The sequence below is a fragment of the Odontesthes bonariensis genome, chromosome 6, assembly GCF_027942865.1.
Source record: "Odontesthes bonariensis isolate fOdoBon6 chromosome 6, fOdoBon6.hap1, whole genome shotgun sequence".
In the NCBI taxonomy this organism is placed as follows: domain Eukaryota; kingdom Metazoa; phylum Chordata; class Actinopteri; order Atheriniformes; family Atherinopsidae; genus Odontesthes; species Odontesthes bonariensis.
In genome coordinates, this window is record NC_134511.1 from 35,777,732 (window position 1) to 35,794,507 (window position 16,776).

At 40.8% G+C, this 16,776-nt stretch overlaps 1 protein-coding gene across 7 annotated transcripts in view; it reads left to right on the forward strand.

The window, feature by feature from the left end:
- trpm6 (transient receptor potential cation channel, subfamily M, member 6) overlaps positions 1–16,776 on the forward strand; it is a 24,412-nt gene continuing 7,636 nt past the window's right edge. Inside the window, exons 1-25 of one of the 7 annotated variants that reach the window (XM_075468579.1) lie at positions 14–490; positions 615–694; positions 908–946; positions 2,630–2,819; positions 3,108–3,321; positions 4,134–4,258; positions 4,412–4,583; positions 4,674–4,848; positions 5,345–5,468; positions 5,549–5,621; positions 5,884–5,984; positions 6,077–6,211; positions 6,819–6,872; positions 7,074–7,208; positions 7,334–7,459; positions 9,147–9,421; positions 11,561–11,789; positions 12,084–12,236; positions 12,354–12,509; positions 12,612–12,740; positions 12,969–13,220; positions 13,308–13,482; positions 16,113–16,224; positions 16,307–16,503; positions 16,614–16,746. In XM_075468579.1, coding sequence (XP_075324694.1) covers positions 473–490; positions 615–694; positions 908–946; positions 2,630–2,819; positions 3,108–3,321; positions 4,134–4,258; positions 4,412–4,583; positions 4,674–4,848; positions 5,345–5,468; positions 5,549–5,621; positions 5,884–5,984; positions 6,077–6,211; positions 6,819–6,872; positions 7,074–7,208; positions 7,334–7,459; positions 9,147–9,421; positions 11,561–11,789; positions 12,084–12,236; positions 12,354–12,509; positions 12,612–12,740; positions 12,969–13,220; positions 13,308–13,482; positions 16,113–16,224; positions 16,307–16,503; positions 16,614–16,746 — 3,572 coding nt within the window. In that variant the 5' untranslated portion in view covers positions 14–472. Of the gene's footprint in view, positions 491–614; positions 695–907; positions 947–974; positions 1,823–2,629; positions 2,820–3,107; positions 3,322–4,133; positions 4,259–4,411; positions 4,584–4,673; positions 4,849–5,344; positions 5,469–5,548; positions 5,622–5,883; positions 5,985–6,076; positions 6,212–6,818; positions 6,873–7,073; positions 7,209–7,333; positions 7,460–9,146; positions 9,422–11,560; positions 11,790–12,040; positions 12,237–12,353; positions 12,510–12,611; positions 12,741–12,968; positions 13,221–13,307; positions 13,483–16,112; positions 16,225–16,306; positions 16,504–16,613; positions 16,747–16,776 lie in introns of those variants that run through there. The other 6 variants (XM_075468583.1, XM_075468585.1, XM_075468580.1 and 3 more) reach the window with 6 other exon arrangements.

Consider the following 16,776-nt stretch of genomic DNA (forward strand, 5'->3'; position numbering starts at 1 on the left):
TGATTTGCGTATTTTATTTTTAATCGCTGTCGTGTAAATCGTAATGTTGCAACTGCAGCACTTGATTAACAGCTGAAGCTTATTGTGTATTAGGACATCTGCTCATATTCAAAACACTGCGAACAACATCAGCTACAGTTCAGGACCCTGTTTAGTGTTTACTCAGTCTGAGACTGGGTGGGAGTGCACCAGCTCTTCAACCATGTTGACAAATCTCAGGAAAGGGATGTTTGTATGTTTCCGACAGTGCTTTCCTTAGTGACGCTATTGTTAAATCTGCCTGAGAAACTATGCAATGACCTTAAAAAAATAGGGAGGTATGAGGAAAGGATTGCTCAGAGGTTGAAGGAGGGGTTGAGTGTTGTAGCTCACATCCCGTCAGTGTTTCAGTTTGTAAGAGAGGAGCTGGGTTTCTGTGATGGAGAGGGACCAACAGCGAGCTATCAGCATGTAAACCTCTGTTGGCACTACAATGAGCTTCACTGAGAAGGTTACTAAATCCTTTTTCTCCAAATAACGTGTTTGTTTAGCTTGAGGATGAATTTGACAGTAAAGATGAGAATATAGTGCTTGATCTGCTTATTTCAAGTAAATATTAGCTCTTCTTATTCCAGCTACGAAAGTCTTGGATTGAGGAAACCTTCCTCAAGAGAGAGTGTGTGAAGTTTATCCCTTCTTCTTGGGACCTGCACAGGTAAACTGGAATCTGATCACATTGATGTCGAAAGTACAAGTTTTTATGATTCTTGGGAGGCTGGTTTGTTTTATTGGTATCTAGTATAAGCTTACCAGCAGTGGCTGAAAGTAACGTGTTCTGAGAACAGAGTTATTTGGCAGTCATCCCTTTTTTCCAGGAACAGGAACCATGTGGATTCTTTGGTAATTTGTTATTTCCTGTCTCTTACAGATGCAATCCAGTATGTCAAGTATGCCAAAACTTGATCAGGTATGATGAACGAAGTGTGTTTTTCTGTGTGTATTTATAGCATTATCAGAACCGTTAAATGCTAACCTACGACCCACAATCCAGTAAAGTTCTCTTTGTTATTATTGTCGGAATATTTTTGGTATGTATCCCACCCACTTCTTTGTCGCTTAAAACGTCCGTGGTTTGCTTTCTTTCCACTTCTCTGATGTCTCAGTTTTGCCGTCCGTGCATATGTATAAAAAATATATACATTTGCAAATAATGAGCAGTTTAGGGGAAACAAATGGAGAGGAAATAAGGAGAATGAATGTGAATTGTTTCAGCTGTAACATGATAAAGACAATGAAACCCTTAAGCTGGGCATACACTGTGCGATTTTTGGCCCGATGTCGACAAGATTTTCACTCGTGCGACTATTTTGGAGATCGGGCCGAGTTTTGGCTCAATCGTGCGTCTCGCATCGTGTAGTATACATGGGGTAACGACAAACGATTAAGCCCTCCCGACCACCTCTCGATCGATCGGATGAAAATCAAACTTGTTTGAAATCCTGGTCGCCCCTCGTGAGGCTCTCGCACAGTTGAAGCAGCTGGACGACCCGATTGACCTCATCCTGTCACACTACGCATGCGCGCACATGGGTACGGAAGAGAAAAATGTCAACAGAAGAAGAAAAAGACAACAGAACAGCATGGCAGCGACCGGCGACCGAGTCCGACGTGTCGTGTAGTGTGATGAGCCAGATCGCATCAGACCATCGGGTCGTACAGTGTGAGAACAAGAATCGTGAGCTGTGACGTTTTATCCCTTGCGATTCACTCGTACAGTATGAGCAACAGCTGAATACCGCGATTGAAAAAATCGCACAGTGTATAAACTCAAGGACAAAGGGAGGTGAGGAGGAAGGGTGGGAGACAGGAAAAGAGGAGGACTGTAGCAACCTAGCTTAATTAGTTCAATTGAGTGCCTCTATTGTCTGGGTGCCTGTCATGCCCCTGTAAATAAACAATCCTTCCTTAATCTTTGTTCTATTTTGTTAATCTTGTTCTTCATCTAAACCTGCTACATTTTTGTGCTATACTCTATAGTCACACTCATTGTTGAATTAGTAAAGTTTGTGAATCCTTTCGATTTACCAAGATTTCTGCATTGATTACCTTGAAAACACAATCATAACACACAAAATGTTACACTTATATATCTTTATTAAATACAGTGAGTGACATGAAAAAATTCTTCGTCTGAATTAAATTTTACTGGGTCTCAATCCTGACTTAAATGAAGACCAGACCATGTTTTAAAAAAACGTCCTTTGTTCTGAGGTTTGTTTAGAATGAACAAATAGTCACAATAATATCTGTATTGATAAGACGGCAATCTTTCTGACAGCAGAGTAAAAAAAAATAAAAATCTTTAGTATGAGATTACTATGAATTAAATTATTAAAACAAAACATTTGGAGGTTTTTGTTTGGGACTTTCCCGGGTGACAATGAAAAAACCTTCACCAACACTAAAAATGTCTCACCAAGTCTTTTGGGTTTTTTTTTCCCTTATTTTTAGTATTTTTCTGCACATCCTTGATGCTTGTTGAATAAAAAACTCAGAATGTGAAATATAAGTGAGTGATGTATCTCACACAAGACCTCCGTCACGCCTTCCACTTGATTTTCTGATCAATTAAATTCTTTGTGTTGGTTAGATGTTGCTGTGGCCACCTGATGGGGGAACACTCTTGGCGAGAGTTTGTTCCCCCTCTATCCCTCTATCCTGGTCCTGGTCAGGATGTGGAAGAGAGCTGGTCCATGGAGGTTTATACCAGGGCCAGTCCCACCAACGCTTTTGGGATAGTAGATTTTCAAGATACTGCCACACGTGTCTGTCGGGCCAAGGTCTGTAAATCTAACTGTAAGAGTGTTAAAAGACCTGCTTGCTCAGTTTACATAACAAAATTGTATACCTATAACTCCATTTTCCTCTACAAATGATTTCCCTAGATTGAGTGAGATGGTTGTGTTGATTTTGGTGGTTGTTTGAACTTTGGTTTGCTATGGTATAAGCAGACTTTATCAAGTTTTATGAAAGCAAAGATGCTATCTCCAATGGTGACAAAACAATCTCATGAGCAGCATCTGAGAAAAGCACAAAGAGCAGTCCCAAAAAGTGCCATGATTTTCCAGTACGTTCGTGTGGCTGTGGACTCCAAGTCAGAAGCACTACTCCAGCTGATGCTGAGGGAATGGCAGATGGAGAGACCGAAGCTTCTGTTGACCGTCCAGGGAGGCTCAGAGAACTTTATCCTGCCGCCAAAAGTTAAGCAGGCCTTCAGCAAGGGGCTGATCACTGCTGCCCTCAGCACAGGAGCATGGATACTTACTGATGGGATTGATACAGGTAAAGGAAAGGGTTTTAGGCTATTTTGTGTAAACCACACTCAATTTTATAGTATTGCTTGACATGCAATAACATTACACAATGGGGAAATGCCCAAAAAATGCCATGATTTGGTGTGCCTATATACTTTTAATTTTAGTTGCTTTTGTAAAGGTACCTCCTGTTAGTTCTTTTTGGGCTGTGCAAACACAAGAGTAGCATGTTACTTATTGTCCTAATGTCTTGTCTTAAAAGGATAGTTCGCCTCTTTTGACATGAAGCTGTATGACATCCAATATTAGTAATATCGTTTATGAACATTTTGTTACCCCCCACTGCGTGCTGTGAGCTGAGTTCCAGCCTCGTTTTGGTGTTGACGAAGGTAGTCCGGCTAGTTGGCTAGGGTCCCGAAAATAAAGCGTTTTGCTTCTCAAAACAATATGCGTTCAAAAGAGTAATACATTTGCATTTGTAGACCATGCAGACCGAAGTGCAGACCAAGCAGTCCCCTGCTTCCGAGCAGTAAACACCGTAACAACATTCTGTTGAACAATTTTGTGATGCAAATGTATTACTCTTTTGAACGATTGTTTTGAGAAGCAAAACGCTTTATTTTTGTGGCCCCAGCCAACTAGCCGGACTACCTTCATCAACGCCAAAACGAGGCTGGAACTCGGCTCACAGCACGCAGTGGGGGGTAAGAAAATGTTCATAAACGATATTGCTAATATTGGATGTCATACAGCCTCATGTCAAAAGAGGCAAACTATCCCTTCAAAGGCATGTCTTTATGTATTTGCTGTGCACTCATCTACTCTTTACATACTTTCTAGGTGTGTCTAAGTATGTTGGGGAGGCCGTGAAAATATTTGGAGATCACGACCTGAGGAAGAGAAACACCGTTGGCATCACACCGTGGGGAGTGATTGACAACAACACGGACCTCATTGGCCGAGATGTCAGTACTAAAATTGAATTTCTTACTGAATGAAACTGCACTGTTTCTAATCAGTGTAACACCATAAACATGTCTCTAACATACTTTATCCTGGTGCTTTATTTCACTGTGATGGTTGGTTTTTTGTGTGATGTTGCCTCAACAATGGTTCAGGTGTTCAGACCCTACCAGCCGCTTGGGAACCCCTTGAGCAAGAGAGCTCGTCTTAACGGTTTCCACTCCCACTTTCTGTTGGTGGATGATGGAACGCTGGGAAAACATGGCTGTCAGCAAGGCCTCAGGAGGAAACTGGAGAAACACATCCAACTACAGAAGATTCATCCTCGTGAGTTAGTGTGTGTGCATTTTGGCAAGACACACAGAGAGCACACAGGTTTGGTGGATTTTTTGTCACTTTCTCCGTCCTTAATTGCAGGACTGAACCAAGGAGTACCGGTGGTGTGTGTGGTGGTGGAGGGAGGTCCAGCCATTGTGTCTACTGTGTTGGACTATGTTAGCAATGTGCCCCCTGTGCCGGTGTTTGTGTTTGAGGGTTCGGGCAGAGCTGCGGACCTGCTTGCCTTCTTACACAAGCAGACTGCTAACGATAGGTATGTTGGTAGGTAATCTTAAATAGACGCTCTTAAAGATTGGACATTTGGAATCACACCAACAACAATTAATTTTTTAGCTTTGTAGTTTTTTTGTAACTAGGAAAAGCAGAGATTTCACAAATATAACTTAAAGGAAAATAGAAGTTTTGTTTCCTCATCCACAGAAATGTGATACATTTTTGGGTGAAATATAGAATGTGGACAGGAAATGTCGATCTGTGCTAGACCAGGAGGAGTTAAGTTAACCACATTGTGTTTGTTTTTAACATTTTCCACTTCTTTGGTTGCAGTTTGTTTGTTCGGAGGTGCCTACTAATCATTTATTAAGATTTGATAGATTTATAAAACCACTTCTACAAATGGGATTCCTTTACAAAAAGAGGATGTGCAGGCCCTTGAACTTAAAAATGTTGACACACAAATAGAGACAGAGAAACAATCAACTGCAGATTTAGAAGTTGTAAATTGAATTCAATTCACACTCCTTCTTTAGACAGTTGGACCCTGACATCATAGAGGACTTCCTTGTCAGGATAGCGAATGTGTTTGAAGTTGAGAGGGCCGAAGCTACTTGCCTTTACACTCTCCTGCAGCAGTGTATGGATCACAGAGATTCTGTGAGTAACTTTGCACCTGTGATTGTGTGTGTTGTGATGGAAGACGCAGACTACTTAATCAACATGTCTTTGAACAACAGATAACCATCTTTGACTCAGAGTCAGAAGACCAGATGGCCACAGATGCAGCTATTTTGACTACTACTCTCAAGGGTACCTGCTTTCTGCTCTTGGTTTTGATTGCAGGCGTTCCTCTCTACAGACAGTTTGACACACTTAACAATGACAAATCTTTAACACTTGCCGCTGCTCTACTAGACTGACTAACTCAAGGCTTGGTATAAATCTTCATTCATGTTATAATGAGGCTTTCCCTACTAAAATAAGTCAAAATGTCAGCCAGACATAAGGCAGATCCATCTTTCAATGCAGAAATATAAGTTGTGTTGTATGTTTTTGTGATGAATGAAAACAGGCACTAAGGCCAGTCCAGCAGAGCAGTTAAGTATGGCTCTGGGTTGGGATCGGGCTGACATTGCACAGAAAGACATCCTGGTTTATGGACAGCACTGGCAGGTGAGACTAGCAAAGGGAATTGCAGCTTCAAGCTGTACTCTGATTACATACTATCGTTGATACATTTGATTGTAATAATGTGCTTTGTGTAGGTGGGTGCCTTGGAGCAAGCCATGTTGGATGCTCTGGTTATGGATCGTGTCAGTTTTGTCAAACTGCTGATTGACAACGGCATGACAATGAGCCGCTTCCTCACCATGGATCGCCTGGAGGAGCTCTACAATACAGTGAATATGAAATATTTATCTATATACTTATCCAAATACTCTATAATGTTTATGGCATGTCTGCTTTCATAGTCTTACAGATTACAGATTACTTACCCACCTTTAAAAGCGTTATTAAAAGATTACATGTGTATATACTTTCATATATACATACATGTAAACAGCAGTACTATTATTTGTCTTGCTACGCTGCTTTCTTGTTCCGTCTTTTGTTCTTCCTTCGCTCGCTCTTTCTTATCCAAACAGAGGGAATCCCAGTGATGTCCACCGAAATAACAGTGACGCGCTGTAAAGATTTGCATCAAGATTCAGTGTGTTTCATGGTCAATTGCATCCAGAGTATTTTCCCAGCTGCTGTTTTTGGATGTTGCACTGAAATCACAGAGCTCTTTGTCAAAAACACACACTTGGTATTCTCTTCACTTCATCTTTATCTTTAGTGTATTATAGCCTGTAAATTATTGATATCTTTTGAATAATAAGTCCCTTTAAGAGACATGTTGCCATCTGTGTACATCCGTTTTTTTCTTTCTCGCTCTGATTCCGTAGTTTGTTATATTTGTTTACTTTTCTGTTCTTTCTGAATAATATAAATATCTTTCCCCAGCCACAGGGGCAGACTCAGCGCTTCTTGCACCACCTTGTTGAAGATGCTAAACAGGTGAGTAATGAGGGTATGGATACTATATATGGACAGTTTTAAGTTTACATTTTGTCATATTTCTACATGATTGTATTTCTCACAGTACTGTATATTGAGTTATATCAATTTATAGAATATTTTTTGTTTACTAGAGCCGCCATATCTACTTTTGTGTTGTAATGAATGTGCTTTTGCTTTTGTGTGTGTGTGTGTGGGTAGACTTCTCTTCCCATAGGTCACCGTCTTTCGCTTATTGACATGGGCCTGGTGATAGAATACCTCTATGGCGGAGCGTACCGCAGCACCTACACTCGGAAAAACTTTCGAGCTGCATACAACCGCATGCAGGGCAAAGTGAGCATTGAGAGTTAGAACTCTGTTTTTGTCAATGTTTTTTTTGATAAGTTGTGTAAAAATGGTTTGAATTGAGTTATTCTTGAACTTTCTCACAAATCATGCAATCTCCTTGTTGCTTGTAGGAGGGTAGACGGGACAGGTCTGGCTCCTTGTCGAAACAAAAGCGAGGAATGAAACCAAACTCGAATAGGAACAGTAGTCCCCAGGACCTGCATTTCTTTAGAACCGCTCAGCCCTACAGACACAAGGTAGATGAAAGGATATTTATTCAGTACGAGTCATATACTTTTAAAAGTAAAATTCTCTTACCCCTTTATAGCTCATCTATTTGGATCTGAAAAGCGTCTTTAAAACAGCTCTGTGCAAACATTTTATTTTTACTGTATAAACTGTGGAAGAATACATTTTTATTTCATCTCTCTTCAGATTCCATTGCTATGCTGATGATACTCAGCTGTACTTATCTATGAAACCAGATGAAACCAATAGGTTGGTCAGACTATAAGAATGTCTTAAAGACATAAAGACCTGGATGACTCAGAAATGCCTACTTCTAAATTCAGACAAAACTGAAGTTGTTATCTTTGGACATGAGTGCTCTAGGGAAAAATTGTCTAGCTATATAGTTACTCTAGATGGTATTTTCTTGGCTTCTAGTACTTCAGTGAGGAACCTTGGAGTTAATTTTGACCAGAATTTATCATTTGACTCGCATATAAAACAGATTTCTAGGACTGCCTTCTTTTACCTTCGTAATATTGTTAAAATCAGGAACATCTTGTCTCAGAGTGATGCAGAAAAACTAGTCCATGCATTTGTTACTTCAAGATTGGACTACTGTAATTCTTTATTATTGGGCTGTCCCACATATTCTCTGAAAAGCCTTCAGTTGATCCAAAATGCTGCAGCCAGAGTTCTGATGAGAACTAACAGGAGAGATCATATTTCTCCAGTTTTATCTTCTCTTCATTGGCTCCCTGTTAAATTCAGAATAGAATTTAAGATTCTTCTCCTCACATATAAAGCTCTTAATGACCGAGCTCCATCATATCTTAAAGATCTCATTATAAGATATTTTCCTAACAGAGCACTTCGCTCCCAAACTGCAGGTTTACTTGAGGTTCCCAGAGTTTCTAAAAGTAGAATGGGAGGCAGAGCCTTCAGTTATCAGGCCCCTCTCTGTGGAACCAGCTGCCAGTAAATGTCCGGGAAGCAGACATCCTTTCCACTTTTAAGACCAGGCTTAAAACTTTCCTTTTTGATAAAGCTTATAGTTAGGGATGGCTCAGGTGATCCTGAAACATCCCATAGTTAAGCTGCTATAGGCCTAGACTGCTGGGGGGCCTCATCTGTCACACCTTTCCTCACTCTCTTTTTCCCCCGTTTAATTTCTCAAATGATATTATGTACATGTGACATTATTGTGGTCATTAACTTGTATCCTTTGAATGGTGTTACAGTGGGTTTTTTTCCCCCTCTTTTCTGTCCTCTCAAACCCCAGCTGGTCGTGGTGGACGGCCACCCTTCCTGAGTCTGGTTCTGCCAGAGGTTTTTTCCTGTTAAAAGGGAGTCGTTCCTTTCCACAGTCGCCTCAGGCATGCTCAGGACGGGAGATTGGACCGAAGAGACGTTTCGGTGCAATCTGTTGGTTTCCTTAGCTAGAAAATTGTTTTTGAATTGGCTCTACATTAGATTGAATTGAATTGGATTATTTTGAAAATAATTACGATTACAATGAATTGAATTCCAATTGGCTTGAATTGGACTATACTATTTAAGTGCCTTGAGATGACATTTGTTCTAATTTGGCACTGTATAAATAAAACTGAATTGAATTGAAAAATTGAATTCAGAATGATGACCTAATGGGTGGAGTCTCTCTCAATGATTTCTTTTCCTTTTTCCTTTGTTCATACATCTAACCTGCCCATTTAGGAGCAAGATGTGTCACCTGGAAACAGTCAGGGGAAGGTGGTCATGAGTCCAGACATTGGTGGTGCTTCAATTCTGGTTTCTTTCAACTTCAACGACCTGTTTGTATGGGCCGTCCTTCAACAGCGGCAGCAGATGGCACTGTTCCTGTGGCAACATGGAGAAGAAGCATTGGCACGGGCTATTGTGGCCTGTAAGCTTTACCGCTCCATGGCCTTTGAGGCACGGGAGAGCAGCATGTACGACAACATTGCAGAGCGATTCAAAGCATATTCACTGTGAGTAAATACGGTCAGGTGAAACAAATGAGTAAATCCCATAGAAATGATTCACATTTTGAACTTATTAACACCAGATCTTCTTTGAGATGGAGCCTATTGATAAAGTTGATCCACTCAAACAAATGAGTGGAACGAAATTGAAATGTAATTATTTTCATACTTTAGTTAGATTAGAAAAATCAGATGGAAAATCTATGCACTCCACTGCATTTATCACATCTTTAAATTCATGGAATCGAAAATGTCTTTTCCAAGTTAGCTCCCAATGATTTGAGGATCCCAGTGAAGTGACATGTGGAACCTGTCTTCTTTAAACCTCTTGTCTTGATGAGTCTTTTTTTTTTTTCTACTACCACAGTGGTGGTTATGCTTTTATTTGAAATAAGTAATTTCATTTGCAGACAAAGCTTCCTCAAATAGTTTTCAACTTTGGCAGCTCTAGCTGATTGTTTGATGAAAAAAAGATCTCTGTAAAATTCTACAGGTAACTGCTGTAGCTATCGGTGTCAAAGTGAACAAGTCGACACTAAGACATCGGACAAATTTGACCTGATTGCAAGGAATGCCATGAAAAAGCCTTTACTGTCAAAAGGGAAAGAGAACAACTGCAATTTGATTGACAACCTGTAGGTGGAGACCAGGGCTTTTAAAAAAAAAAAATTAATTAAAACTGCGAGCAGTGATATCGGCCTTCGCAGCCAAGCGCCGCCTGAGTGCCGGCACCGCCGCCCTGACGTGGTCATCAACGCTGTCACGCGTCTCCTGCACCCGTCCACCAGGCAGTGTGGAGGCATTAGGCCACGCCCATCAAATATTGGACTGCACACCTGTTGGGGGATGGATTAGGATCGATCCCAGTGAGTTTGGTGCATCTCGGCTGAAAACTGTAGAATTTAGAGCCAAACGTATGGTAACGGCGCGATGTCTGACTTGTTATCTGTATTCTGACACAAGATCACGTTGATTAGGTGAAGGGGGCCAGAGATGGAGCTTTCCAAGTAAAAAAAGTGACTTCCTGTTCTGAGGGGGTGTGGCTTAGATGACGTCAGCATATGACCACGTAGGATCGTCGAGCATCCAACATGGATGACTCATACCAAGTTTGGTGCAGATTGAACTTTTTACGTGAAAGTTATAGCGTTTCGTTTACACTGGCGAGTACGCCAAGTTCGCCGCTTGGCCAAGCCCCCTAAACATGCTCAAAAACTCAAGTTTTTTGATAACTTTTGCTCCCCCATCCCTTAACTGCATACCGACCAAAGATCAAGTCCGTAGCTCAAAATCCCTAGGACGAGAAAGTTTTTATACGAGGTGTGTAAATCTGAAAAATGGCCAAAATTTGCCCTTTGACCCAAAATGGCCACCTCCTTATACGTTTTAGAGCATACCTCCAAGAGACTTTTGTTCTTGATTTGAGGCGATCTACATGCATACCGAGTTTTCAGATCTCTATGATGTGCGGTTCGGGATATCTCACGTTAGGTGGCGCTGTAAAGCAGTTTGGCGACACCCACTTTCGACTCCATTAAAATCATGTGATTTTACGTGGGGGACAATTTTGGGTAAAGTTTGGTGAGTTTTCGAATACGTTTAGGCCATTCGCATTTCTGCGTGGAGAAGAAAATCCTTCAGAAACAATAGGCCTTTGCAGCGCTTAGCTGCTCGGGCCTAAATAGCTGTGAACAGATGAAAGAAAAATAGCTGTTTTTGCTCTTGTAACAGTTGATATGTGAAGAACATATTTTCTGCAAAAAAATCTTGTCCCATCTGTGAAGCGCAGTGGTGAATGTTTTGGGTGTCCTCTGCGTCCCATGGATGGATCAGTCTTGTGGGGTTTTTCAAAGTATACCACCTTTCTATGAAGACACTGTATCATATAAGATAAAATGTTTCCTTGTCCAGATGTAAAAAAAACCAACAGTTTCACAGGACTTTATGTTACTATGTGTCAGTAAAGGGAAACAAACCAGCAAACTGATTAATGTTTAAATTCCAGGCTGGGTTTAGTCCTGAATTGAGATTTTTTTTAACTTTTACTGGTAAGTTTGTGGATAGTATTTTTTCTTAAATGTTCTGAACTATGTGTCATTGTTTCTATGAATGTAAGAGCATTTCTGTTATTTCTCTGTGTGTCAGGGAGTTTGGTCAGCTGGCAGTGGATGTGTTGGATTGTGCATTTCGGCAGAGTGAGCAAATGGCCATGAAACTGTTAACCTCTGAGATGGATGCATGGAGCCACTTCACCTGTCTGCAGATGGCTGTCTCCTCATGCCATAGACCATTTGTCTCGCACTCCTGCACACAGACCCTCCTCACAGATCTCTGGACTGGTCCTCTCAACATGAGAAAAAGCTCCTCTTTGAAGGTAAAAATTGCCAAAGATGTGAAATATACAAGACAACAAATAAGGTTAAATAATAATAATAAGATTTTTACCTGTAATGTTGCCTCTGAGTACAGTTGTTGTTTTATATTTGTTTTTTTTTTTTTGTTTGTTTTTTTACTATAAAGCTAATGTGTGTAATTTGTTCGTTATAATTTATTAAGATAAAAACTTTGCTTAATAAAGCTTATGTTTAGTATAATAGAGTATAGTTTCCTGATGTTTGTTAATAGTTCTGGAAACTTACACGACACACTCGCTATTTCGGTGCCAAAGATCATTTTAAGCCTTCTCCTACCCCCTGCCATCTTGCTGCTGGAGTTTAAAAGCAAAGCTGAAATGTGCCACGTACCTCAGACCCATGAACCAATGCTGTTTGGTCTTGACTCTGCCAAGTCACCACCAACCACAGAGGGATCTGATCACATGGTAAAGTACCAGTGGTGCGCTTATCCAGCACTATTTTCAAAGCTGAATAAAACACTCTCCAACCTTAGTATCACACCTTTCATGCCTCGGCTTACGTTCTCTTCTCTTGTCTTATAGGATAATCAGGATGCTGAGCGAGGCCTCTCCTTCCATCACAAATATCTTGGTCCTGTGTCAGAAACTGTGTCCAGTGTAACTGTGCAGTGTCTGTCCTGGGTCACAAGACTCTATGATTTCTACACAGCTCCTGTTGTCAAGTTCTGGTTTCACACAGTACGTGGCATGTTTCCTGTTAAGTTAGTGAAAAATATCTTTAAACTTATTAACGAGATAGTGCTTGTTTTGTCACAGCATCTTTGTCTGTCTCGATTTTAGATGTCCTACTTGGCTTTTCTGATGTTGTTCTCCTATGTGGTCCTGGTCAAAATGGAGAATCAACCCAGTGTTCAGGAGTGGGTGGTCATTACCTACATTGTGTCCACTGCAGTGGAGAAAACCAGAGAGGTGACATGTTCATTTATTTTATTTTCTCATCCTTTGTGTAATGTTTTACTATTTTTGTGAAGTTGTGTAAATGTTGGAGTCACATTTTCTAGAGATGATTATATGATGATCTTGAAGATGATAAAAGTCTGCACTCCAGATAACAAGCGAAGATATAATATTGTGTTTGATGGTGCAGTAAATTTTAATACCACAGTACAAAAGTATCAAAATCCACCTCTTCATCAGGTCCTAATGTCTGAGCCGAGGAGCCTGAACCAGAAGCTGAAGATTTGGTTCTCAGAGTATTGGAACATTTCAGATTTTGTTGCTATACTCCTTTTTCTGGTTGGACTTGCAATGCGTTGGCAAGCTAATCCCTACCAGACAGCGGGACGCATTACATACTGTCTGGACATCATTTTCTGGTTTGTCAGGGTGATGGATCTGTTGGCTGTCAATCAGCATGCAGGCCCTTACCTCACCATGATCACTAAGATGGTAGGTAGAGACTGTGCTCACTTACACGTTGATAGTTGAGAAGAGTGTTTTTAGTGACTTCCCTCTCCTCTTTTTGTGTGTTCCCAGACCAGAAATATGTTCTTTATTGTGGTGATGATGGCAATAGTGCTGTTGAGCTATGGGGTGTCCAGGAAGGCCATTCTGTCTCCAGATGAGGAGCCATCATGGAGCCTAGCCCGTGACATAGTCTTCAAGCCCTACTGGATGATCTTTGGAGAAGTCTATGCAGATCAGATAGATTGTAAGTGCCTTAGAAGAAAATTCTGGATACTTATTAACTAGTGTTCCGTTGAAGAAATATAATTTCACAACAAAGTTTAGTAATAGAATTTTATGATGTGTTTTGATGTTGCTTCAAGTTTTTATGTGGCAGATCTTAATGACAAATTGCCCATAACCATGTGAGATAAGGGGGTGCAGTCTCTTTCTGCATGTATTGTTTCTGATGTATTGTCGTTTCAACTCACCTTTTTTACTGTGTGTGTTACTTACTGCAGGATAGATATGGATGGGATGGTATTGTTTTCATTTTGAGGCTCTGATCACTTAAATTAATGCAACCGTTGAGGCTGCATGCATGCAAAGTACAATGAGAAAAAAAAGAGATTTTCAAGCAGAAGTTTTGGTGCAAATGGAGCAAACATTATCCTGCTCTGACTGTTTTTGTGCCAGATCATAGTCTTTGTCAAAATCTAGAAGGATTGACAGTTCTGTGCATGAGTAGGCACAAAAAACAAGGCGAGAATGCTCTCAAAACTGTCATGCCTCACTTTTATCAACTCCACACGAATGCAATAAACAACATGTTTGCTGCTGTCACTCTTTGCCTTTAAAATAGCAATTCACCTGGGTGAAGCTTTTCAAAGTATTTAGCCTGAAGGGTTTTTCCACAGTTCTTTCACAGAGGCTGCTATTTGCTGCTATCCATGACCAGATCAGTGATGTTGAGATCAGAGCTAGAGCACATGCTGGAGCTATCCGTGTTCTCCTTGTCGCTGTTGAGACAATTTTTGTGGTCATTGTCATGTTACTGAATGAACACACATCTCTCCGATGGTCTTGTGTGAGGAACGAGAGTCTAAACACACATGTAATGCTTAAATCATTTGCACGATGCTGCTACAAACCCCAATTCCATTGAAGTTGGGACGGTGTATAAAATGAAAATAAAAACAGCAGACAACGATTTGCAAATCTTTTTTGACCTATATTCAATTGAATACATTAAAAGACAAGATATTTAATGTTCAAACTGATAAACTTAGTTGTTTCCTTGCAAATATTCACTCACATTGGATTTTGATGGCTGCAACACGTTCCAAAAGAGTTGGGACAGGGGCAGCAAAAGACTTGGAAAGTTGAGAAATGCTCCAAAAACACCTATTTGGAGCATTCCATTGATGAACAGGTTAATTGGAAACAGGTTTGTGTTATGATTGGGTATAAAAAGGACATCCCAAAAGGCTCAGTCTTTCACAAGCAAGGATGGGGCGAGGTTCACCACTTTGTGAGCAACTGCGTGAGCAAATAGTCCATCAGTTCCAGAACAACGTGCCTCAACGTAAAATTGCAAAGAATTTGGGGATATCATCATCTACAGTCCATAACATCATCAACAGATTCAGAGAATCTGGGGACATCTCTGTACGTAAGCAGCAAGGCCGAAAACCCACATTGAATGCCCGTGACCTTCGATCCCTCAGGCGGCACTGCATCAAAAACAGACATCATTCTCTGAAGGATATTACAGCATGGGCTCAGGAACACTTCGGAAAACCATTGTCAGTTAACACAATTCGGCGTTACATTCACAAGTGCAAGTTAAAACTGTACTATGCAAAGCGAAAGCCATATATCAACAACACCCAGAAACGCCGCCGGCTTCTCTGGGCCCGAGCTCATCTCAGTTGGACTGAAACGAAGTGGAAAAGGGTTCTGTGGTCTGATGAGTCCACATTCCAAATTGTTTTTGGGAATAATAGACGTCGTGTCCTCCGGACCAAAGAGGAAAAAGACCATCCAGACTGTTATCAGCGCAAAGTCCAAAAACCTGTATCTGTGATGGTATGGGGGTGTGTTAGTGCCAATGGTATGGGTAACCTGCACATTTGTGAAGGCACCATTAATGCTGAAAGGTACATTCAGGTTTTGGAGCAGCATATGCTGCCATCCAAGCGACGTCTTTTTCAGAGTCGTCCCTGCTTATTTCAGCAAGACAATGCCAAGCCACATTCTGCACGTGTTACAACAGCCTGGCTTCGTAGTAAAAGAGTGCGGGTACTAGACTGGCCTGCCTGCAGTCCAGACCTGTCTCCCATTGAGAATGTGTGGCGCATTATGAAGCGCAATATACGAGCACGGAGACCCCGGACTGTGGAGCAATTGAAGTTGTTCATCGGGCAAGAATGGGAAAGAATTCCACCTACAAAGCTTCAGCAATTAGTGTCCTCAGTTCCCAAACGCCTATTGAGTGTTGTGAAAAGGAAAGGTGATGTTACACAGTGGTAAAAATGCCCCTGTCCCAACTCTTTTGGAACGTGTTGCAGCCATCAAAATCAAAATGTGTGAATATGTCTAAAGAAATAAGAAAGTTTATCAGTTTCAACATTAAATATCTTGTCTTTTATTGTATTCATTTGAATTTTGTCAAAAAGGATTTGCAAATCAATGTATGCTGTTTTTATGTACATTTTACACACTGTCCCAACTTCAATGGAATTGGGGTTTGTATAATGAAAATATTCTACATTCAGACATGACTGTATTTGTGACGTGTGGATAATAAGCATAACTGAGCCATTAACTCACAAGTGATCCAGTGTTTTTTATAGTTCATGAAGATTTAACATCTGTGTGTTTGTGTACCAACAGCATGTGACAAAGATCAATGTCCGCCTGCATTCTTCCTTACACCATTCCTCCAGGCCGTCTATATGTTCTTCCAGTATATCATCATGGTCAACATTCTCATTGCATTTTTTAAGTAAGCATGTATGTTTTGACAAATCTCAATTATCTGGTGCAGCAAAACAATACTAAGTGAATAAATATTGTCTTCATAACAGCAACATCTACTTTGACATGGCATCATCATCCAACAAGTTGTGGAAGTACAACCGTTACCGCTACATAATGACCTATCAGGAGAGGCCATGGCTCCCCCCACCACTCATCCTCCTCAGTCACATAGGTCTTGTTTTGAGAGGCATCTACGGGAACTTTAGAGGATATGCTGAGCGGGAAGAGAGAGGCTCTGGGCTAAGTGAGCACTGCAGGATAGATATTGTGGGGGAAAAAAAAACAAATTTTGCTTTTATTATTATTTACAGTCGCCTTCAAAGAAAGTAAAGACACTTCTTCTGTCTTTATCAGAGCTCTATCTGGGCCATGAGGATCGAAAAAAGCTCCACGAGTTTGAGGAGAAATGTGTCGAGGCCTATTTTCATGAGAAGAGTGAAGGTCCCAACAGCAGTCAAATGAAAAGGATCAGAGCCACGGCTGAGAGGTTTGACTGATATTCTCAGATACATTTTTA